Source organism: Corvus kubaryi, unplaced genomic scaffold (genome assembly GCF_017639235.1).
Source record: "Corvus kubaryi isolate FWS band 111438036 unplaced genomic scaffold, C.kubaryi_AGA036_p1.0 37394, whole genome shotgun sequence".
Taxonomy (NCBI): Eukaryota; Metazoa; Chordata; class Aves; order Passeriformes; family Corvidae; genus Corvus; species Corvus kubaryi.
Genome location: NW_024581133.1, coordinates 9,984,164 through 10,007,421, shown reverse-complemented (window position 1 = coordinate 10,007,421; position 23,258 = coordinate 9,984,164). Strand labels below are relative to the sequence as shown.

The following is a 23,258-nucleotide window of genomic DNA, read 5'->3' as shown; positions in this document are numbered from 1 at the left end:
CAGGAACACCCCCACCTCTCCATCAGCTATTTATTTATTTGGACTCTCCTTCACTCTATGAAACATTTTAAATTAACGTATATAACTGCTCTCCCCTGTGCTCCAGGAGCCGCCCCCGGCCTGTCATTGCCCACAGCACAAAGGTGCTCATTTAGAGCCAGAACATCAACCTGACCCACGTGAATGCAGCCACAGACAAGCGCCGTGCTTGCATAAATACACCTCTTGTTCTGAGAGCAGGGCCTGAGTCTGCCAAGCTGCTCTGACCTTCTGCCAGGTGCCCTTGGAGCACCGGGAGCCAGCACCAGGCAGGATCAGGCTGACTTTATCACATTGTGCATGGTCCTGTCTGTGTCATTATGGGGGTGCTCGGTCCCTGTGGATTTTGGAGACCAGGTTGTAGTGCGTTCCCCTCGCTGTCTGCCCCGCTCTAACAGAATGCACACACCTTGATGTACAACCAGTGACTGAGTCTCCTCTGGGTAGGAACTCCTCAGAGGCTGCTGGAAGCCAAGAGGAAGCTCCCGAGAGCCTTCAGAACCCGTAGAGCCCCCCCCCCTACACCCCAGTCCCCTTGTGCCCCTGGAGACTGGTGTTCCCAGTCAGCCTCACCCGTAGGGAGCCAGCTCCCCCGCCTTCAGCACCGCGATCACTCTGCCCCGCTGGGTGCCCGATTCCTTCTCCAGCCCAATGATGATGATGTCCCCTCCTCTCCTAGAAGAGAAACAAGGGAGATGTCACATCCTCAGCACTGGAGATGCTGTCAGCTGAAGAAGATCCATGCTGGATATCCATCCTCTGTTCCACGCCCACCTGCAGCCACATGATGTCTTGCAGGGGATGGAGAAGTGTGATGCCACGGGGGCATCCTGAACCCACTGCAGTGAGAGATCCTGTGACAAGCAAAATCAGCTTCCCAGAGGTTTCCATCAGCTCCACAGGAGGCAGCAGGACTTGCCAGGGCTGTGTCCGAGCAAGGAGGCTCCCTGCTGCTCTTTGTTTCCTCAGTAGCTGGGAAAACAGGGCTTGGAGTCTGACCACCCCTTCTCATTCTGCTGAAACCAACCCAGCAAGGCCTTCCATGTGGCCATTCTGCTCAACACTACTACTTTCAAAAGGCATTGTACTGGGAACAGAATTTCTTAATGGTAACTTGACTTTCTGGCCAGGTGAATCATACTGGGAACACAAAAGCTACTGAATTAGCCTGAGTTAATCTCATGCTCAGCCAGGAGGGATCTTGACTAAATTGCTTTGATAAGTGACCCCCTTACCTGGGGATCCAGATGAGGTCTTTTACGGGAAGAATCTTGACTGCTTGGAGATGCTCTGTGTTGTCACCTGCAGGCAAAGCATCATGATCCAGGGAAGCCTTAAGCTCGTGGAATTTCTCTGACTCCTCAAAATCTGTGGAGAAGGGCGCACTGGAAGAGCTCGTGGGTGAGCTGGGCAGGCTGGAGGGGCAGCGGGTCACCCTGTTGGGAGGTGAGGAGGAGTAGGAAGACACAGAGCAGTAATCTGTGAGTGAGTCCTGATGGTTCAGGATCTGGGTGCCCACGTCCGGGCTGTACATGATGCTCATGTCCCCCTGTGGGTTGTTCTCCATCACCCTGTGGCTGATGGGGGCTGTGGCTGGGATAGCAGCTGAGGGCTGCTGGATTGTAAACATGTCTCTAAGGGGGCTGCAGTCCCCGCAGAAGTAGCGTGCACAGAGCTGGTAGGTGGTGGCGTGGTACATCACCAGAAAGTTGCTTTTATCGTCCAGACACCACACCACCTCCTCCCCGTGGCACTCGGAGTTGCAGGCGATGGATGTGATGATGGAGGGCGGGCTGAAGGGCTCCAGCCTCCTGCTGATCTCCATGGAGGCGCAGTCGATGATGAGGATGCCGGGGCCGTTGCTGTACCACACCTCGGCCCCGCTGTTGGTGACCTCCATGGCTCTCACCGGGTACGGGTTCTGCCGCGGGTCATCATCGGAGATGTTGAATTTGGACCGGTTTGCTGTGTGGGAGCACAGGTAGGAGCAGTTGTCCCCTGGCAGGCCCTGGGACACTGAAAACATGGCTACAAGTCCGTCTGACAAGCCGGCCAGCACCACATATGAGTTCTGGAAGAAAGAGAGAAAAATTTCATGGAATTATAGAATGGTTGGGTTGGAAGGAACCTAAAAGACCATCTCATTCCATCCCTCTGCCATGGGCTGGGACACCTTCCACTATACCAGGTTGCTCTAAGCCCTGTCCAACCTGGCCTTGGACACTTCCAGGGATGGGGAGTCCACAACCTCTCTGTGCCATGGCCTCACCACCCTCACAGCAAAGAATTTTTTCCTATTTCTTTACTTCTCTATAATACAAGAGCTTTCAATCCCAGAAGCTCAACCTGCTCCTCACTCTGCAAGAACACCAGTAACTTAGCCCAAACCAGCAATAACAGCAACATAAAAAGAAGTCATTCCCTAGAAGCTGCTGCAGAGCCCCACTTCTCTCACCCAGTATTACCTCTCTCTTTACTGGCAAGGGCGGACAGATGGACCTGGCAGCCTGCCCTGAAGGTTAACAAATTCAAGCTGGAGTATATTCAGAGACAGCCATCATGATCCTAGGAATCCAGCTGTAGAAACCCGGCTCACTTCCAAAAAGGAGCAAAGCTATTGCTATCAGTGTAGGTAGGAGAGGAATGGAAGAAACGCAGTAAAAATTGAAAGAGGGAGCCAATATTCTCACAAACATGAACATCCAGTGATTGCTCCACATCCAGTGTCTGCTGCTCTCAGACCACTGCTTCTTCCAGGGATGTACTCTGGGTCTGGGATCCCTGGCAGCTCAGACATCCCAGCCAAGGACACAGAAGCAGCAGCAGCTTAGCAAAGCACCTGCCAAGTGCCACGAACAATTCTGCAGGCTGGTAAAAACCTGCCCCTAAATGTACAGATGTGCTGGACACAGCTCCAGCTCTGCGGCGATGCATCCCTCATCCCTCACGTCCCACGGGCAGGAGCTGCTGAGAAGGCCATGGCTCAGCAATTCCAGCTCATCCCAGTGGGGCAAAATGCTGTTAAACAGACTGGGAAATGGATCTCTTGGGAACAAAACTCCGCGTGACCTTGGGTCTGTACCAGAAACTCTCCCATCTGTGAAGCAGATAAAACAATACTTACCTCAAAGGCCTTTCTATTTCCTCCCTGCGGAGCAATAAATTCTAAAAAAAGACCATTTTACCCAGGACTTTTTTGCTGTTGCTACAATCTGCCGGGACTAAGCACAGCAAACCAAATAGAACCAGACAGAGCACCACAAGCTGTCACAACCTCACCCCTCCTAAGCCTCTCCACAGTGGAAAGCCCTGCCTTTGGCATGCCCAGGATGCCAGTGAGATGGGCTGAGGGCTCAGAGTCACCCTTTGCTGGGAATACAAAAATTAAATTAAGGCATCCCTGTGGCCTTGCAGGGATCTTGACTCTGCCAGGCCTGGACAAGTGTTTCCAGGCTTAAATCCACAGAAAAATCAGTATCTTGACTTGCCCCAGCTATTGAGGGGCAGGTAGTGCAGGCTGTGACTTGCAAGGCTCGTTGAGAGTCCTGGACAAAGAGACACTCTCTGCACACCAAGTATGAGTAAAACCACGAGAGTGCTGAGCCCGTATGACTAATCCAAATCACAGCAGAATATTACTGTAATGGGAAAAACTAGGAAAGCAAGTGGAAAGTTGTGAAATGGGGCTTGGACTAACTAAGTCCAGTCCCAATTCTCTCACCACTAATTAAAAAAAACCCCAATGACCTGCAGTGCTCAGTGCCATGTCCCTGCTGCCATGTGCATCTGGTGCAAAGGCTCCTGGAAGTGGCTTTGCCAAGGAGTTGCATCAGTAGGTTGGATCATGGCACGATGCTTTGCACAAGCTGGGTTTTTGGTTACTTTTTTCTTTGGAAAGGAGTTCAATTATTTAAAACTGAATAAAACAAAGCAGAACAGCCCACATTTCTCTGGTAAAAAATGGTCCAACTTTTTCAGTCTGAAGGACCCCGCACAAGAGGCACTTCTTACTAAAAACGGAAAATTTAAATTGAAATGGGAACATCAGATATTAACTGTAATGCGGGTATGTCAGCCTGAACTGCTCCCAGCGTCAGTGACACAGGACTCCATTAAAATCTTCAGAGATTATAATTTTGTCTCATTTGATTTGATAATGCTGAATTATCCAAGCATAGTCTTCATAAGAAATTATTTTGAATTCCTTGATTAGTGTCAGCTACTGCAGAACAGAATCCCTATTCCCTTTTGGGTTCCACAGGCCAAATTTCCCTGGCACTGAGCAGCTGGCACCATAACCAGGCAGAGGTGGGTCAGTGACCCCCTCCTGGTGTTACCAGCAATACCAATGCCAAATCCTGGCCTGGCTGGGATGGCACAATGGTGGAAGCAGATTGGGAAGATATTTTTTCCACTGGGGCACTTACTACTCTCTGCCTCAGCTATCAGGACCTGTTTCTATCCAGCCATTGTTGTTATCTCTCAGAGAGATAAGAAACAAGGAGCAGGAATTCAAATGCTGAGAAATGCCCTCACCCTGCCATCCCTCACATGACTGAGCTGAGAGAGTGACCAATTCCACAGAAAGCCATGTCAAAAACCACCTCCCCACAGGTGCCACTGACCTGCCAGATTTTATTCGGTGCTGGTGAGGCAAAACTCTCCTGTCAGGGTATTCCAGCAGTGACCAAAGGCAGGCAGGGCTGCAGTCTCCAGAAACCTTAAGTAACTTTCTCAGAATTCATTTTCAACATTTGGGCTCCATGAAGAGCCAACAAAAACACACAGCAACAAAACTGCATTTGAAGGCTCTGCACTGCCAGCAGCCCCGCCGTGCCAGGAGGAAGGCCCGGAGCGGGGCCATGCCGGGGTGGGATGTGCGGGGATGAGCCGGCTCCAGACGTCCTGTCCTGCGGCCGAGCCACCGCTGCCAGCAGGTCAGGAGAAATGGCAAAAAACGCTACACCAGGGCCTGGTCACCTCCTCCTCCTCTCATCCCTGCAGGGTCTGGCACTGCTGGCTGCAGCCTTTAAATGCAGCTTTTGTTTCCATGTGTTCCAGGTTTCTGCGAGAGGCCAAAGATTTGCACTCATTCAGGTTTCTCTCTCCCTCCACATCTCTTTGTAAGAACACTGCAAACCAAGGCAGAACATGTCTTGGATTGCCCTTTTTAACCTGCTCATTTGCTAATTTTTTTTTCTTCTGAAAACTGTATTGTTTACCAAAAAGAATCATCCTGGTAACAAAAAGCATGCAACAAAAAGTTTAAATTGTACAAGACTTTTCCTTGGCGGGTGAGTTTCAGATTCTGGGCCCCTCTCGGTTGCTTTCAAATTTCCATGATGCTTCCTTTGGATTAGAAACCAAGTTTTGGAAACTATTTCTTTTGGATCAGCCTTCCCAAGGCAGTCGTAAAGAATTCCCCTTCCCAGCAACATCCCTCGGCAATTCTCTGACTAAAAGTTACCTCACATCTCACCAGCGAAAGGCTTTCTTCCCAGGGAAATGCAATTCCCTTCCCCACTGGACAACAATGACTGTGATAAGTCTGATAGAGGTTACTGGCCATGCAGTGAGTGTGACAAGTGTGTGACAAGTGTAAGCTTTCCACATAGGCTTTTTTGAAAGAACTGGCTGGTTTAGTTCTTGCCAGCCTGGTCTGCACATCCCCATGGCTGCTGCTCTGGCCATTTCACTGCCAAATTCATTCATAGAAAGGAGAGAGGAAAAAGTAAGTCCAATAAACTAAGAAGGAGTGAGCTGAAGGGATGTGGATTTCTGGAAGGTTGGGTAGGGTCGGGGGAGGAAGGGAGGTGTCTAGACTCGATATTGCTATTGTAGGGCCTGGCATTATTTATGACATTTTCTAGGCAAGCCACAAACTGGAAATAGAAACCAGGAGACATAAAGCCACTCGTAACCCCTGAGGAATGGCTTTCCAAGCTGTGTGACAGTGGAAAAGCTGAAAGCAAAAGACTCCTTTGACTGTCCTGGACAGAACCTCAGGCAACATGAAAAAGAAATTTGCCCTACACATCAGAAATGAAACTCCACGGCAGAGAAACGCTGCAGGTCTGGGAGCCAAGGAAAGCCAACAGATGCAGAGAAATCCAGCCCTGTGCCAACTTCACATCGATGCCCTACTTTAGTCCTACTTACACCATGTTTGGAAGTGCAGCAGCACACCTTACACAAACCATCTGCCTCGGATTCAGTCCATGCAGCAATCCCAGCAAACGAGCCAGAAATGGACAATGGCTCAGGAGAGGCCTGGTATAAACCAGCAGCTCCAAGAGCTGCCCCATGCTGAGCTCTCAGACACATCCCAGTCTGCTGGCATTTGCAAAGACTACACAGCTACCAGTAATGTTGGAACATAATTACATGTTTTCACTTGAGGTGGCTGTAAGCAAACCGGAGGTAATTTAGCTCGAAAACAGTTTTTACACATCTCCCAAGACTTGCCCTCAATAGGCACTCAGGTCAGATTTCTCCTGCCAGAAATGGGATGTTGGCAATTCCAGGACTAGGCAGATAACATATAACTTGTTTTAATGCCCATAAGAGTAATCATCCATGTTACCCATAAGAGCATTACCCAAAACAGCTGTATTATCTAAGTGTTCTCATTCAAAACCAAAACAAGAGGGTGGCTGAGCCCAGATAACATTTAAGGATGACTGTGTGCACAAATGACAGCACACAGCCCAGGAAACCAGTGGGTATGAGGGGCAGGATATACCCATGCCCTGCATTAGCACTTAACAAATCTCTATTCTAATTATTGTTTCATGTCTTCTCTACTTTGCTTGATCAACCTAAACCCTGTGCTCCAGTGATGTGGAAACACAGCTGGAAAACTTCCTTGCTGAGGAATTTGATCTGTTTTGACTATTTTCACAGCAGGCTTGGAGGTGCCAGCTTTGGTCTCTTGACTCTGGTTCTTGCCCACACCTCTGTCCTCTGGCAGAGGCACAAAGACCTGGAAACCTCCTCCTTGCACTGCTCACTTCCTGGGCACTGCAAAGTCCTTCAACACCAGCTGAGCGTGGCAGCTTGGCCCAGCAGCAGTGTCTCACTAATGCCCCTTTTCCTTTGGGTTGCTCCTTACCCTTTTGACAAGAGGCATCACTAGGAAGCAGCTCACAGTGGCAGGAGTGTCTAAACCCTTCAGTGGAGTCTTTAAGGGACACATGCCCTGCAATCCATACACAGAAATCTTCTGGTCCTGTGAAAGAGCACATAAAATTCTATAAATGCCAATCACCTCCCTACTTTTCATATCTTGATACCTGAACAAGATCCAATTGGTTCCAAAACCAGTTTTTATTTGTATTTTTTGATATCCAAAGTGTGAATTTCTGCTTTCTATGGAGAGCCTTTGGCATGTGGGTAGAAATCAGGTGCTGCCTTCTCCAGAATGAGTGAGCTGTGGGCAATATATGCATTACCCAAAAGTCACCACAATTGGGGTTTTCTCACCACATCCAAAAGCAGCATCTGACAACCCTGAATGCCAAAATCCCAAACAACTGAAGCAGGTTGTATGTTATTTTGCATTAGTATGTCCATTCAAGGGAAGCTGGTATTACATTTTATTTGGAATTACACCTGCCCCACACCTCCTAAATCTACTAGACTGACCAAGAGCACCCAGTTTGGGAACCAGCAACACTTTTCATTCTGATCCAAAACGTGGAAATACAATGCTCTAAGATTTTTCAATTTTAATTTTTCTATACTTACTGTTATGGGAAAAATGGGAATATTTGAGCTTTACCTCTATTTTATTTTCCCATGGGGAAAAAAAATCTATATTCACAACATTCATAGCATCCATGCCAGGGTGGAGTAAAACAACCAACACAAATGATTTATTCAGCAAGTGTGGCTTTTTTCCCCCCACTCTAAAACACTGAACTTCAGGTATATTTAATTTTTTTGGCTGTTTTTTCTTTGTTTTGTGTGAAACGATGGTGTCAGAACTGGCTGACACTTAACACAGCCCTTTTTGATGGGTGGTCAGGGGCTCTGGGGGATAAATCAGCCACACTCCCTCACTCTTATCTTTTTAGCTGCAATTTTCCATGGTGAACACAAAACTTGGGTACCCATTTCCCACCAACCTTCAAATCCCTCAGGCCTCTTTCAAAAACCCACCCTTAAATGCATGTTTTCTGTCCCTGTCTCCCTTTATCACTTGCAGATAAGGACATTTCGCAGTGAGCCCCTGGGTACAGACTGCTCCAACCCAGAGAGTTTCCCCTTGGAAAGCCAAGTTCCCACGATCGCTCTGGGCTCCAGGAGGCACAGTCTGGATCTGTGTGTCAGGTAGAAACAAAACACCTGGAGACAGCAGATGCAAAGTCATGCTGCTCATCTGAGACGCCCTTTGTCTCACACACTCTTGGCTTTACTAATTTAACAGGCTCTTTCTCTTCATTTGTGTCTCTTCTAACGAGGACTCTCTCAAGGGGGGCACAGGCAATGCTTACCTCCGTGGCTGTCCACAGGGCATTCTGAAATTTGAGTTGGCAGCACAGCTTCATTCCTGGGCAGCTCATCCTCTGCACTTCCATGACTCCTTTCTCCAGGTTCACCACCGTGTAGTTCCTGAAAGGAGCAAGCAACAATTTCCTACAGCCAACATTCCGCCTGCACGGGGCTGAGGGACTTGTGGCACTTTTGGCCAAGCCATAACACAAGTGCCCAGATGTGGATGATGCTGCAAGGATCTACACCCCTCCAAACTGTAAATTCCTCATTGTAAAGGAAGAGAAAGATGTGCCATGGCTCTTCCTCAGGGGCAGATGTGCAATTGCTTCTGTGAAGATTTACACTCAGCTCTCTGACTTTGCACAGGGTTACGAGGACATATGTGGTCTGTTCCTGTAATTGAGCTGTGAGACAAACAGCTCCAGCTGAACAGCAGTAATTAATAGCTGGGAAGTCTCAGCCCATCTTGCCCATTAGGTTCTCAAGAGAATATCTGCTCTCCAAGTTCACCGCCTCACTGTTATCTGGCTTCATTATTATTCCAGTACATAAACAGAGGAGCATGATTCTACAGAGCAAAGCTCTGTAACCTAATAAAAATTATTTATAAATATGGCTAATTAATAGTTTTTTGTAGCTAAAAGGATTTTGTTTGTTTGGGGAAGTTTATTGGGTTTGAATGTTTGAACAATAATTGGATATTCACAACCACATCTGTGAGTCCCAGATGTTTTACCAACTGTGGCACAAGCAATTACACATCCTGAAATCTGTCACATGTGAGTAACTTGTTATTCAGCAGTCTCCAGCAAGTGGATTGTCCAGTCAGGAAGCAGATTCACTGAGATATATTGCTGTGAATATTTGGACAACATCCATGTATTCAAAATACATCTGGGAGTGCCATGTGCTTCACCAGTTCAGCAGGAAAAGTTACACTGCCTGCACTGAACAACTGACCAGGCACCACAAACAGCAAAGCAAATAGTTCAGGAACAAATCATGTGCCTTTCCCATTAGCTTAATGGTTACAAATAATGAACACATTAATATAAAATTCAGATCAATTTGTGAATGTTTCCAAATAAGACTGAGGCTATAAAAATCAGTAGCATCCATAAAAATGAACCTAACTAGCTGCAGGTCACATGTGGCTGAGCAAAATGGCATCACCTCAGCCACAATTTAATAACATTTTAAGCACATGCCTTCAGTCCAGAACACATTTTACTGGCAGTGCACACTTGGATGCACACACAGCTCCAGGCATGTGGTTAACTCCCGATGATTGCAATAGGATTTAAGCATGTGCTTAATTGCTTTGCAGAAGAGAGATGGAACTGCAGCCTCAATTAGGAAAGGTTTAGTGTTAAATGGCCTCATTAGGAAAGGCAGAACACGTCTGTTCTCATGTGCAAATGCTTCATCCTGTGTGTGTGAATCATTACACTGCCCTAATCTTCTCCTCATATTAACTGAAGCAGAGTTAAGCTCATTAAATATCCTTTATAAAGCAAGCACTGTTCCCAATTAAAAGAGTTTGGGAAAACAGTGTTTACCGTATTCTTGGCATTTGTCCAAGTTCACTTTCACCTTCTTTACCTCCCTCCCAGAGGCAGGAGAGAAGATGCTGAAGGATTTTTTACTTAAAAAGGAAAAAGAAAAAAGAAAGAAATTGCTAATATGAGCCATCTCACCTGGTGTCCTCCTTCCCATCCCAAAACACCACCGTGTACTCCTGCCCTGAGGAGCAGAAGAAGGAAGACTGCTTCCCACACGGCAGCAGGTACATAAACGTTGCAAAGGTAGGATCTTTCATCTGCCCGACCACAGAAATGGCCAGGGGACGCTGAGGGGGAAGGAAAAGAGAAAGACACATCACAAGATGAAATAAGAGAACCATAACAAATATGAGGTTCAACAAGGCCAAGCACAAGGTCCTGCCCCTGGATCGGGGCAATCCCAAGCACAAGCACAGGCTGGATGTCCCTGGAGCTGGATTATATTTAAGGTTCCTTCCAACCCAAACCATTCTATGGTTCTATGATTATTTAGTAAAGCTTGGTCTGTCATTCTCTTACACGTTTTACTGAATCACTTCTTCAGGCTTACAAATTTTGGAAGCCAACCCATTGCATGACAGTGTGTAGCTGTTCGGGAGTCAGGCTGACCTTTGTTTGAAGGACAGCAGCTCTAAAACACCAACTGAAATTCATGAAAAACGCAATGCAGCATAATCCTTTTCTTGTACTTTGAACCTTTTTCTTCCTCATACCTCCTTTTATAATCTTGGGGATTTTGAAGTCTTTGTAGTCGCACTCACAGCATGACACTGGAGCTGTTTCTAGAAATTATGGGTAATGTCTTGCCCTGGTCAAATCAGCAGCCTAACTGCCATCAACATCAAGGGACCTTCAAGTCCCTTCAGATGTCTAAGGCGACATATCTGTCATCATTTCATTCATAAAACTCTCATTTAAGTCAACAGAAATTCTGGACCAAATCAGCAGGAGGGGTAAATGGGCAATTGAGCTGTTGTGCTGTACCAGGAGCAAGCTCAGCCCTCCTGATCAGCCAGATCAGAGAACACAGGTCAGGTGGGTGGTCTTGTACCTTTTCTGGCTTAGTGTCCCAACACTCCATCATGAGTGCCTGCATCCTGTAGAGCTGCACCTCCTCGGGCTGCCCAAGGACAGGACGGATCCCTTTGGACAGTTTCTTTGCGATCTGGAGCTGGTGGTGTCCCAGCACAGGCCGCTGGCCAGACAGCAGCTCATACAGGACCATCCCATAGGAGAACATGTCCACCTAGAGCCAGAAACAGAGGGAAAATCAGGGCAAGGCTCTGTTGGTAGGTGAAGAGGAGAGCAAGGATGGCCACAGTGGGAAAGCCAGTGCTACCTCCATGCATAGATAATGGAATTGAGCCAATTGAGCCATGGAATGGTGCCAGCCCCCCACTGCCATCACAGGGCTGCCCCACAGACACCCCCAGTCACCTTCTCGTCGTAGACGATGCGGGGCCGGATCTCGGGGGCCTGGTACCCCGGCGTGCCCTCCACGCCCAGCGCGCCCTCGTGGAACGACTGCCGGGAGATGCCATAGTCGGAGAGCTTGATGTTGATGTGCTCTCTGACGTCCAGGGACCACACCAAAATATTGTCTGACTTGAGGTCGCAGAAGATTATGTTCTTCTTGTGCAGGTAGGCCAGGCCTGTGACGATCTGGTAGGCTATTTTGTGTGTCAGCATGTGTCCCAGCGGCACAAAGGAGGACCCTGGCACAAAGGAACAGCCCGTCTTCAGCTCTTGTAATTGCCATAACTGCTTCTTCTTACCCCTCTCTCCTTCTCTTTTTAACTCCAGAGCAGTAAACTGACAACCTTTTAAAACATCACTCAATGCCACCATTTGAAATGACACTGTTTATGTTACTATATGCGTCTGACAGTCCTATCAGATCCCTTTTTTAAACCCTTTCACTTCTAGGCCGCTAAATCTTCTGGTGAAAATTAGTGTTTGACTGAAAGTTGACATGAAGCCAAGGTGCCAAGAGGGTCAGATGGCCTCAACTTATCTTGGAATTAGTGTCATTCATTTGACAATGACAGCAATACAGATAATTATGAGATAATTTAGAGTACCAGACACCCATCTGCAGGGGGAAGAACACAGCATGATCCATGCAGCACTGAAGAGAGATGTACTCCATATTAATTTGCAGAAAAATTGAAAATCCAGGTCTCCAAAGTAGTTTTGAGAATCCTGAGCATCAATTTTTACTAGCCTCCCACAAGCCCAGTTTAAGAACAATTCCATCCTTCCCACTTCCCTTAGTCTGGAAAAAAAAAAATCCTCTCCAGCAAATCAAGCAGTAATTTAAACACTGCTGACCATTTTTCAGGTGGACAGGAGTGGGGGGAGAGCCCGGCTTTACCTTTGGAGTTCTCAGACAAGACGGTGGTGAGGCTGCCCAGGGGGGCCAGCTCGAGGGCGAAGCAGAGCGGGTGGATGCTGATGCCGATGAGGGACACGATGCAGGGGTGCTGCAGGGAGTGCAGCATGCTGGCTTCCTGCCGGAACTCTGAGAAGTTCTTCATGGCATCCATGGCTCGCAGGTGCTTCAGCATGGTATCTGGCAAGACACACAACCCCCTTCTGACTGCCCAGCTCAGGAAACGAGTCACAAACTGTTTGGGAGGTGACCACCAAGCAAGGGCTGCAGGAGTAAGGCAGCTGGTGGGATTATGCCAACAGCAAGGCTTTAAGTTGAATCCTTATGTTGATGCATAAGCCACTAACAGACACTGGCTATAAGCAGGATATATCTGGTGCCTCAGGAAGCAAGAGCTCCCTTGGTCCTTAAACACCAGGCTCAGGTGTCTGGCACATGCTGTTCTCATATATCCCCTGGATGACTTTGGAAAACTCGTGCTGTGCTTCTCCCAGCAGGGTCTCTGTGTAGATGGCACATTGTAGACCCTCTGCTGGAACGGCTCCTCCCTACAGCTTCCCAACTTCCCTGCCAGAAGAGAGACTCATCACAATAATGGTCCTGCTGCCACAGCACACCACAGGCTGCTCAGGCAGGTCGGCTCTTCCTGAAGGTTATTTGTCACTGGGACAGCAGCTGGCCTCCTCCACAGCTCAGGGATTCACCACATCCTCCCCTGACAAAAATGAGGAATGTAAGGCACTTTCCCCTTTCCATGGACTGAGGCTCTGCTGGAAACTTGGGCTCCACAGGAGAGCCCGTCCCTGCGTGGAGAAGCTGGTGGGCTCAGAAGGATTCCCAGGTTGCTTTCTGCAGCTGCTGGCACAGATGGGGTAAAACACTAATCCAGAGGTGGAGACCCACAAGTCCTCAGTGCAATCCAAGCAAACCCACACTTCTCATGGCTAAATAGCATGGGAACAGGAGTTGAAATCTTGCCTCCCTTCCCAATCAAGGGCTCTGCCTTGGCACCCTATGAATCCACACACTGACCTGCAGGAGAGAAGCCTCCTGCAGTGCCAGTGACCTTCATCACTACAGGCACTCATGAAGAACTCTCAGATGCATCCTCCTCCTCCACTGAAACCCATCAGTTTGGCTATCTATTTCCATGCTGTATTTAAACAGATGCTGTCAGCACTTCGCAGACTCTTTGGTCTTAGCTTGGGATCTGTGCACTGTACCTGCAGCTGAAGTGGGAGAACCCTTGCATTTTTTAATCTGAAATCTCTTCACAGCCACTGGCTTTCCTTGGTATCGTGCCCGATATATAACAGTTCCACTTCCACCCTGGCCAAGAACGTTGTTTTCATTTTCACTGCATTCCAGTTTGCTATTTTCCAGGAACAGTCTGCCAAATAGAAATTGGGGGTTTTTAATTAAAGTTTCAAAGACATTGTAAATTCACGTTTTTAATGTGATTTCCATTTTTGCAAATGCCTAATAGGTTCTTGCCTTTTCTAACAAGAGGACTGGATCACATAAACTACCTTGGTCATCTCAGTGCTCTCCATGTTGGCTCATGGTGTACAACAGATTTCTCACAGAAAAAAGTAATTTTAGCAAAGAAGCACAAAAGGCTTTTAACTAATTTATCCCAGAAGAATCAAATAGATCTGGAAGCACATAAGCTCCTTTTCCACGCAGATGACACAGGTACTGATACTTGTACCATTTATCTGTATTAATGATTTTTTTTTCTTAATTTACCTCCTGTTCCTCTTTTTTCCACCAAGGCAGGACAGGATGTTTACGAACAGCCCCATACTCTGAAACCTGATTATTCAAATCAGCTTAGTGTTTCCAGGCTGCAATTCATCATTTCCCCACTCTCCCAGAGACTACTTTTACAGCTGTTCACACTTCAAACATCTCTACTCGCCTCACACCCGCCAAATAAATCTGCAGGAGATAACAGTGTGAGGAGGGCTGGCGTGACAAGCTGATGGGGTGTTTGCCCAGAAAAATGACCCCAACAAAGCAACAGGGGCCAGTGAGAGCACAGAAAGCTCTGACAGCAGCCAACAGGACAGTTTGGTCTAGAGGTCTCATGATTCTGCATTAGGCACTCAAACATCCGAGAGAGGGTGAGCCAAAGGGGACACTGCTCTCCTGTCCTGCCTGCCCTCAGGTCTCCTGCTCTTCACACCAGCTAAGAAGGGGTATAAGACTGAGCCCATCTGGGAACGCAGTTAAGCAGCTTAAAGATTTGGCAGTGCTGCTATGGGTAGGGAAGAGCTCCTTCAGCTGTTCAGGGCTGCCACACACCCAACACATCCAGCAGCCCTCAGCTGAGCAGGAGCCCCGACTCAGTGTGAATCTTCCTGTGGTGTCCATAAACTCACTCACCTACAGGCCCTTACAAAATTAAGGCCATTTCAGTGGGACTTCCTTTTGGTTTTGCCACATTAAAATCTCCTTTTGTGGGATCCCAGAAAGACTCCAACTACAGAAAGTTCTGGCCAGAGTTCTGGGCAATGCAGGACAGCTGTGGCTTTAAAAAGGGACTTTCACATTGCACCACAGTGATCTCAAAGGACCCCCAGTGTGATGACTCGGTCAGCACACAGCTATTGTCTAAGCAAGTTGCTGAACACCAGGAGTGCAGTTCAGGATGAATTGCCAGAGCACAGATTGAGAGCAGATGGATTTTCTTCCTGTGGTCAGTACATCCCTCTAGCAGAGGCGACTTAGGAAAAGGGCCCAACCAAGTCGCACAGGTACACTGAAACTCAATCAAAGGCTGTCACACATTACCTGGCAGGAAAATCAGTCATGAAAAGCTCCGGGACCAGCTCTTGAAGAGACACGGGGATGTCAGGGTGGTTAGGACATGTGATGTAGTCCAGTTCAATGGCAGTCAAGACACAATCCTCCATGTTGAAGTACTGCACGTCCTCTGCCCTTTCGCTGCCCTCGCCCTGCTCCGGCCTGGCAGCTGCACAGATGTGGCAGGGCACATACTGCTCCATCAGCAACGTGCCATCGCTCTCCATGGCTGTGAGGGCTTCAAAGAGAGCAAACAAACAGGAAACAACATCATTCACACCAGCTGAGAAGGAACAACAGCTCCGAGTGCATTCCAGTGTCCGCAGGCACGACCTGGATCCACCGGCTGGAAACGGTCGCGCTCACACAGCAGCAATCTGCTGCCGGGTATTGACTGGAATAGAAAATAGCTTTTTGCAGTGTCTACAGGGACAGTGCTGGGGAGACAGGACTGTGGCTGTAACCCAACACCCACCCTGCTCTGGTCACAGGTAATGCACAAGCCTGCAAGGAAAATATATGCAGGACCAGCAAAAATTAGGAGTATGTGAATAAAGCATTGGAGAGACCCTTCTACTTGCTGGGTGTCTCTGTCTCTTCCCAGACTGCAAACTGCCAGATGGCTGGAGGTGGGAATGGGGATGGGCGCAGGCTGGGAGGCACAGCACACCGAGCTCAGGCTGAGCACTCACCTGCAGCACCCAGGCTGGGAACGCAGCTCCTGTGGGCTCCCTCATGGGCATCGTTTTCAGCCTCTCCACGGGAAACATGGATTCTATCATGACTGAGCCTTTGGGAGGTTCACACCTCTCCCAAAACTACAGAGGGATTTGGTGGTGACAGGCTCTGTTAAATGCCCACAATTAGTCAGGGTGAACACAGGCTTCAGCCTTTGAAGTCGGGACTCTTCTCAAGCTTCACTGATTAACTTTAGCATTATTTTAATCCAAAGGCAAATAAAATATTCTTTTATCTTCAGAATATGTAGAATGTATGTGAGAGCGCACCACTGTTTCCTCCACAGAGCCTCCAATTAAGAGACTTTGGCACTGCTTTCTAGACTAGGGTAGGATGACAAAGAGCACTTCAGATTTTGCTTTCATTTCAAACAAAGTGTACTGGGGTTGCAAACAGCCTGCTGGGTAACAGCAGGATCTGTGTTGAACACAGGAGAAACAGCTGCAGGAGTCAAGGAAGTTACCTCGGCATGGAGTCCTTGGTACCACATTCTCATGCCTCTCACATCAGAATTCTATAACTCATAGAATGTTACAAACTATGGGCAAATTCTTATCCCAGCTGATGCCAAAATGAGTTCAAGGGACAGCACCAAGCAGTTTGGGTCAAATCCTGCCCCTGCTATGAGCACTGGACAAGTCTCTTGAACGTCTACAGGTCCTGCCTGATCTGTAATGTTTCACCTGTGCTGCTGTGACAGACAGACTGGAAGACACAATGTCTAGACCAAAGGGTGTTGGCAACTAATCTTGATCTGTCTGCAGGTTTATTAGCTTTTATCAGATGTTATTGGCTTGAGACTGTCAGAGCCCGAGGGGTCTTCAATTAACACACAATATTGTGCACCTGGAGAGCTCTGCCTAAGTTAAAAGAACCCTCTGTTTAAAAGACATAACACTGCACAGAAAATTACAGTTGTTCTCTTACCAGGGAACCACTGGTCTATCAAAGAGTTGACATGATCCGTGATGAATGCCATGGCTGAAAAGTCTCTCACTTCTGACTGGGAAATTATTTTAATTCCACCACTTTTTTTCTTTTTCCAGCTCACATCAGAAGACTCGACACTGCGTGAGAAAGCCAAAAGACAGACCTGTGAAGCTTTTCTGAAGTGTCAGTGTCAACAAGCGTTCTTTCTGGCAGGAAACCTGAGTTACATAATAACACATAGTTCATGAGTCATCAAAACACAAAGCAAACTAGCTTAGGGGGTGATTTTCAACTCAGTCTGCTCTGCAAATGACTTTCAGAAGAGAATTCTTGCACAGAAACGCCAGTTCCTCACAAAGGGTAAACGCTACAGAAGGTCAGATGTAGGGAAAACTGTGGCCTAAGTGAGCTGAGCATGATGGAGAGTTTTGACAGAAATGCCCCATACAGAATGATGGAAGGTTGGGAGGTGTAAAATCAGTAAAAATTCCAGTGGAATAATAATGATATTTCCAACAACCATTAGGAAAAGTTTATGAACATCATTTTTGCACAATTTCCACGAAAGTGTAACTCCCTGAAACACACGGGGAGATAACAGTATGACCACTACCATGGTCCAGAATTTAGGATTCCAGCCTGTGGTTTGCAGTGTCTGGGTTCAAGTCTCTACTGAGCTTGGAAACTCGGGAAGGTCACTGTTTCTTTCTGGTCGCCAACCATGAAACAGCACCAATGGTTCCTCCCTGTCTTGCCAGCAACCGAAGGAGCAAAAGTCTTAAGTGTCTGCATTTGTGAAAGAACATGGACAGGAGGTTTTCCCCAGGCTTGCAGCCAGCAGACACTCTGCCTTGGCCAGGTTAAGGCAGTTGTCCACAGTCCCTGCTGCACAGAAGCACGTCCATTGACCTGGATTACTGCCACGCAGTGGTGAAGTTTTAGGATTCAGTGGAAAACTCATTGAGGCAAGGAAATCTTTGCTTGTGAAAATGCACGATTTTAAGCTGGCAGAGCCCTGCTCTGCTCTCAGGTCTCTTTCAATTTGTGGCTGCAATAACAGATAAAGTTGATACATTCAGACCTGCCAAATAATCAGTTATTCATAATTTTTGTCAGCAGTTGTTACCAGATGAGTTATGTGCGTTAGGAGAGCCTCCTCTTCTCCTGATGAGTGAGCCCATAGCCTGAGTCAGATCCATTCATCTCCATTCAGCTGATGTGTTTCATACACTCTATTAGTCCCCTGTCACACATGCTGCATTATGAACACAAATTACCTAAGATAGCCTCCATCAAAGGTAACGAACAGACCTTCCTGCCAGTAAACAGTGTGAGTCCTTTTGACTCGGAATGTGCTGCAGCGGTTCCTTTGGGTGCCTGTGAAGCTGTAGATGGTCACCTTTTTGTTTCTTGTCTTGGTGTTCTTCTTGTTTTCAAAAAGCTGAAACAAACAGAAAAGCATGAAAATCATTAAACTGCTGAATTTTCTCATAAGGATGTTTTAATCAAGCAAGAAGGTGATTTCTTTTTTTGGCTTTCACAGGTGCTGTTGTACCTTTTACAGTAAAAGTGACTTGTGCTCATATAAAATTTTGCAATGGAATGGAAATACACGTGGTAAAATTGATTTTTCCACAGTGGAAATCTTTTTCATGCCACTCAAAAAAGAACAATTTCATATCAGTGCACAAAGCTAATTCTATAACTGTGACATTTGCCATATTTATTCTGCATTTGCAAAAGTCTTATGAACCTAAAGCACTAAATGTTCTAGTGAATGATGAAGTCTGCCCTCAATGCATAGAGTTAACTTTTCCACCTGTTTCAGTAGGAGGAAGATGGCTCTTCTCCAAGACACTTCAAACCAGCACTTAGAGCAAAATGGATTTCTGTTTTAAAACCAAAAAGTTAATCTGCAGGACTCCGCTGTACTCATTGCTCCAACATTTATTTGCCTGCAGACAGGTCTGACGCCTGGCATCCTTTCCACTCCCTTCATGAGGACTGGATGAAGCCCCTAGGAAAGGTGCTCTAGGATTATGTAGTGCCCAAGAGGATGTAAGCAAGGGGTTGCCAAGACAGCCCATTAAAAGAGGTAAAGTTACTACATGGTTTGAGAAGCCTGGAACACAGAGGACCTTCCAAAAACAGGTATCATGTTTTCCATGTTCTGTGCATCACTGACAGACCACAGTTTAATGGAGAGCTGCTAAGAAGATACCAGAGCAGTACTATAAATATTTTGCAGGTATTTATTACAGTTTCAGATAGAAACTGCTGCAAACATGTCTGCAACAACATCAAAATTCACTTGGCTCTCAGAACCTTGCAAACACTACTTCAATGTCACTCACAGCACTTGCACTAACAGGGTGCCTCATTAAGGCAACAGTCCTATAATTTTCTTCCCATTTAAACCCATAGAGATTCAGATATCTGGCTTTGGTGGAGCTATTCCAGATCTCCTCTGGCAAAGCCGTCAGGGAGTCTGGCCTGGTGGAATGGTCATGGACAAGAGCCGCAGGCAGAACTCCAATTACTTGTAACTGGAAGATGCTGGAGGAACTGAGACCTTCCAGGGGATCATGTTATAAAGAGGCTGTGGAGAACTCAGGTTTTCTCCCCCAGATATGTTGTTCTCAGTGACACTTACTGTAAAAACAGAATCAGATTTTCAGTGCAGAGACTTGTCTCTCCCTATTTACTCAAATAATGTTACTGAAGTCTTGACAGAAGTGAGCAGGATGTGAAGAGACATCCCACTTACACCGAACCACTTTAGCTGTCTGCTTTTGTTTGCAGGCAGACACAGTAACCTACCTGGAGGTCCATCTCTGCCAGGCTAATTAACATCCGGGCTATGAACCTTTGCCAAAAGCCAACGGGGACAAAACTCATCTTGAAGACCCTCTGGACTGTGTTTGTGGTCTGGTGGCAGAGCCCGTGGATATCTAACGCTGGCTTGGTAGGAAGCAGATGAGGAAGGAGGTAGCTGAAACACATCAAGTTCAACAGCTCAGATTTTAGCTACAGCTTTTAACAGTGAGTACATTGTTACCAGATAATAGGGCGATTCAGTCTCCAAAGAGATTTTTAATGGCACAGCCTACTGCATATAAAAAAGCTTTTAGACTAAAGCTCTGCAGCAATACATGGAGAAATTAATTTACACTATGGAAGCAAGCAGAGGCAAAACAGACATTACATAATTCAGCCAGGGCTATTGGAAAGGACTAAAATTGATGTAATGAGCATTTGTGTACTCACAAATTAAATGCATTAAAATATAGGGCCATTAGAACAGCTGCGATGTCGGGATTCATTTTTTGGGTACTACTCTGCCCTGGTAGTAAGCAGGGAATTACAGCTGTGGAACAGGAGATCAATGCAAAAACAACCTCCAGCAGCTCAGGTTCAGTAAGCCCAGAACGGGGGAGAAAGGCTGCAGGGACTGGGCTGCTCTGTCTCAACCCAGCTCCAGAATGAGAACACCTCATGGGTCAGCATGACAGGGATTCCTGCTGCTCCATCCTGTGGCTGATGGATTCCTGCCACATCCCTAACAAACCCCTAAAGCAAGAGCTCACATTGCCAGGCTGTTGCCAGCAGAGAAATCACTTGTCTAGCTCAGATTCCCCTGCAATCAGATTATTAGTACTTTGCCCAAGTGTGAAGGAGACTTGATGTTATCTGTGCCTGACCAGCCAGCAGCAACAGAGTTATGCTGGAGTAGGGGACCACAATGTTTTAAAATTATTTTCAGATCTCCCAGTAAGCCCAGAATATTCATTTGTCCTGATCTTTAGTATTTGGGAAGTTAAACCTCCTGGAACACTGGAACTGTTTTGAAAACCATGAGCTTATGGCTTTCAATACCTGCCAGTAAATCTCTTGTCAGTGATATTCTTCTGTACCAAACACATCCCAGGACGCCTGTACAATCTAAAATGTTATTTGCTTATAAGCAGACACACTGCTGTTTTATCAGTGTTGAGCCTCAGAAAATGTGTTGGCATCTGGGGCTCATTGTTGACGGGCACAACGACAGCAACAAGGCACGTGGCCAAGAGACCTGACCAAAATAACACTGGCAGGGACTAGACCCAACCAGAACTAATGCTGGGTCAGAATCCAGTGCTTTAAAGCCTCTCACGTTTTCTCTCCAGCAGCTGCAGCATTCTGTAAAACCTGAAATATCAGCTCAAAAAAACCAGCCATCATTAGAGAACAGCTCTCTCCATATGTCACACGTGATGACATATTACATGATCGAATTATCTGTTCCATGAAACATCTTTGGAATGTAAAACTGGCAATAATTTCAATTATAAATTGCAATAAGAATGGTCATGCTTTTAACTGTATTTTAAGAAGCAGAACACAGTTAAGTTACATGCACCTTAGGCACAAAAGGAGTGCAACAAACTAAAACTTCTTGCTCTATAAAAGTAGTGGACGCATCATCAGACAGCCAATAAATTTTCCTCAGCACATCCAAGAAAGGGTCTAGGAGAGTAGGAAGGGCCAGTGAGGCCCTTCTGGGCCACAACTACCTAGTGGATTATAACACAGATGGTGATTCGAGGCTCTTGAACAACAGCCAATGCAAATTTTGAAAATATGTGAAACATGCCCCCATCCACCCTTTCAGAACAGAAACTGGCAGCTGCTTTCTCTACTGACTGCACAGAAACCCTATCTGGCAATCTAGACAATAATTGCAGCAGCACAGTAACAAATAACTGCTCTGTGTCTGGCTAGTACATTAAATTAATCCAACCTGCTATAGCTACAGCCCGTCAGTGGGAAGAATATTCTGCTAATGTGGCTTGGATCGCTCAGAAAAACATTGGGCAGGCCATGAAAAAGCAGTTTCCTTGTTCCCGAGGCACAGACAATGTAATTGCCTTGGAGAAAAATGGCAGATAGTGACAAGGAGTCCAAAAGGCATTTTGGACTAAGCAGAAACATTGCTGCTTTATCTGTGTTAAGCCTGAGAAAATTTGTTGGCATCCGGGACTGGATAAGTGACAGGCATAATGACAGCACAGAGAATGCTGCACTTGTGCTGGCATTCAGAGCTCCCGAGAGGCTCAGGGCGATGCAGCCGCGCTGTCCTGCAAGGGCAAGGAAGTGAAATGCAAATGCCACATCAAAAGTGCAATACAGCTCTAGTCCCACCGCCTGCCCAACAACAGGCTGTCGCCAAGCAGATGGGAGAGAGAAAAATCGCAGGGAACTCTGCCCAGAGGAAAAGGAATCGGGGGGCAGAGGGGAGGAGGACTCATTAACATTTAAAGAGAATGAGGTTTCTTAGACCATTTCTAGGAAAACTACTGATCAGCACCGACTGAGGTTAAAAATCAAGCAAATCACGTTGCTGCTGCAGCTACGCTTTCCTGATTTCACCAGGAATAAAATGCTGTTACTTTCAGGGCTGACACAATTATTGATTATCTGAAATTTTCTGCCACACTCAAGTGAGGATCTTTCACTGGGAACAGATGACTCCAGCCCATCTATATTTCAGGCCTGGCAGCCGTGGCGTCACATCCTCTCCCGGCTGCAGCTGCGCCGGCTGAGCCCTTACAGCTTCCACCTGCTCGTGGCCACATCCCCGGCAGTGTCACTGCCCCTCAGGGCTGGTGGCTGAGCCTGTCACCAGCCTCAATGCACCCAGTGGACAAAGACTGCTCTGGGAAAGCTTTCACACGGGCTGGTTTGGCCCAGAGGATACTCAATTCAGGAAATACAGCCCAAATGGATGGGTGCCTTCCATGACACTGCTGAACACTCTCAGATATTTTCTCAGCACAAGAACCCTGTCAAGACAACCACTTAAACAGGCAAAGCCTGTTAATATCCACTGACTAAATGGCCATTTTTCTCCAGTCTGACTAAGCCTCTCTAATTATCAACATACCTGTTATTGGCCACAGGCAGGGCGATCTCAAACTTGGCCAAGAACTGGAAGTACTGCTCTTCGGTCTGCTCGGTGAAGCCCGTTCCAACCAGCAGCATCCTGAGGTCCTCTGCTCTGATGACTCCATTCTTAGCTACAGACTTGGAGCTCTTGATGTTGAAAATCCTCTGTAGACACTCTGAGAGCCAGACGGGGTCAAGGAAGTAGAGGTTCCTCAGGCCGTGGCTCGTGTCTGGGAAGTGCAGTAGTGTCCCTGTTTCTATGAGAAAATTAATGGCTGCAAAAAAATAAAGAGTTGGGGATTAGCAATAGATCAGCATTAGGAAACCACAGTGCAGAAGAGTAAGACTATGAGGCAGTTTGTGGAGTT

The 23,258-nt window shown here is 47.0% G+C and overlaps 1 protein-coding gene across 6 annotated transcripts in view; it reads right to left on the bottom strand.

The window, feature by feature from the left end:
* The window catches only part of LRRK1 (leucine rich repeat kinase 1), a 73,775-nt gene that overhangs the window by 2,622 nt on the left and 47,895 nt on the right, over positions 1–23,258 (bottom strand). For 5 of the 6 annotated variants that reach the window (XM_042039817.1, XM_042039816.1, XM_042039818.1 and 2 more), the window contains 14 exons: positions 22,889–23,165; positions 19,786–19,957; positions 18,243–18,406; positions 16,963–17,102; positions 15,286–15,535; positions 13,713–13,879; positions 12,472–12,669; positions 11,535–11,812; positions 11,149–11,343; positions 10,233–10,384; positions 8,535–8,652; positions 7,151–7,267; positions 1,275–2,110; positions 613–714 (listed from right to left, as the gene is read on the bottom strand). In XM_042039817.1, coding sequence (XP_041895751.1) covers positions 613–714; positions 1,275–2,110; positions 7,151–7,267; positions 8,535–8,652; positions 10,233–10,384; positions 11,149–11,343; positions 11,535–11,812; positions 12,472–12,669; positions 13,713–13,879; positions 15,286–15,535; positions 16,963–17,102; positions 18,243–18,406; positions 19,786–19,957; positions 22,889–23,165 — 3,166 coding nt within the window. The remainder of the gene's footprint in view (positions 1–612; positions 715–1,274; positions 2,111–7,150; positions 7,268–8,534; positions 8,653–10,232; positions 10,385–11,148; positions 11,344–11,534; positions 11,813–12,471; positions 12,670–13,712; positions 13,880–15,285; positions 15,536–16,962; positions 17,103–18,242; positions 18,407–19,785; positions 19,958–22,888; positions 23,166–23,258) is intronic. The other variant, XM_042039821.1, reaches the window with a different exon arrangement.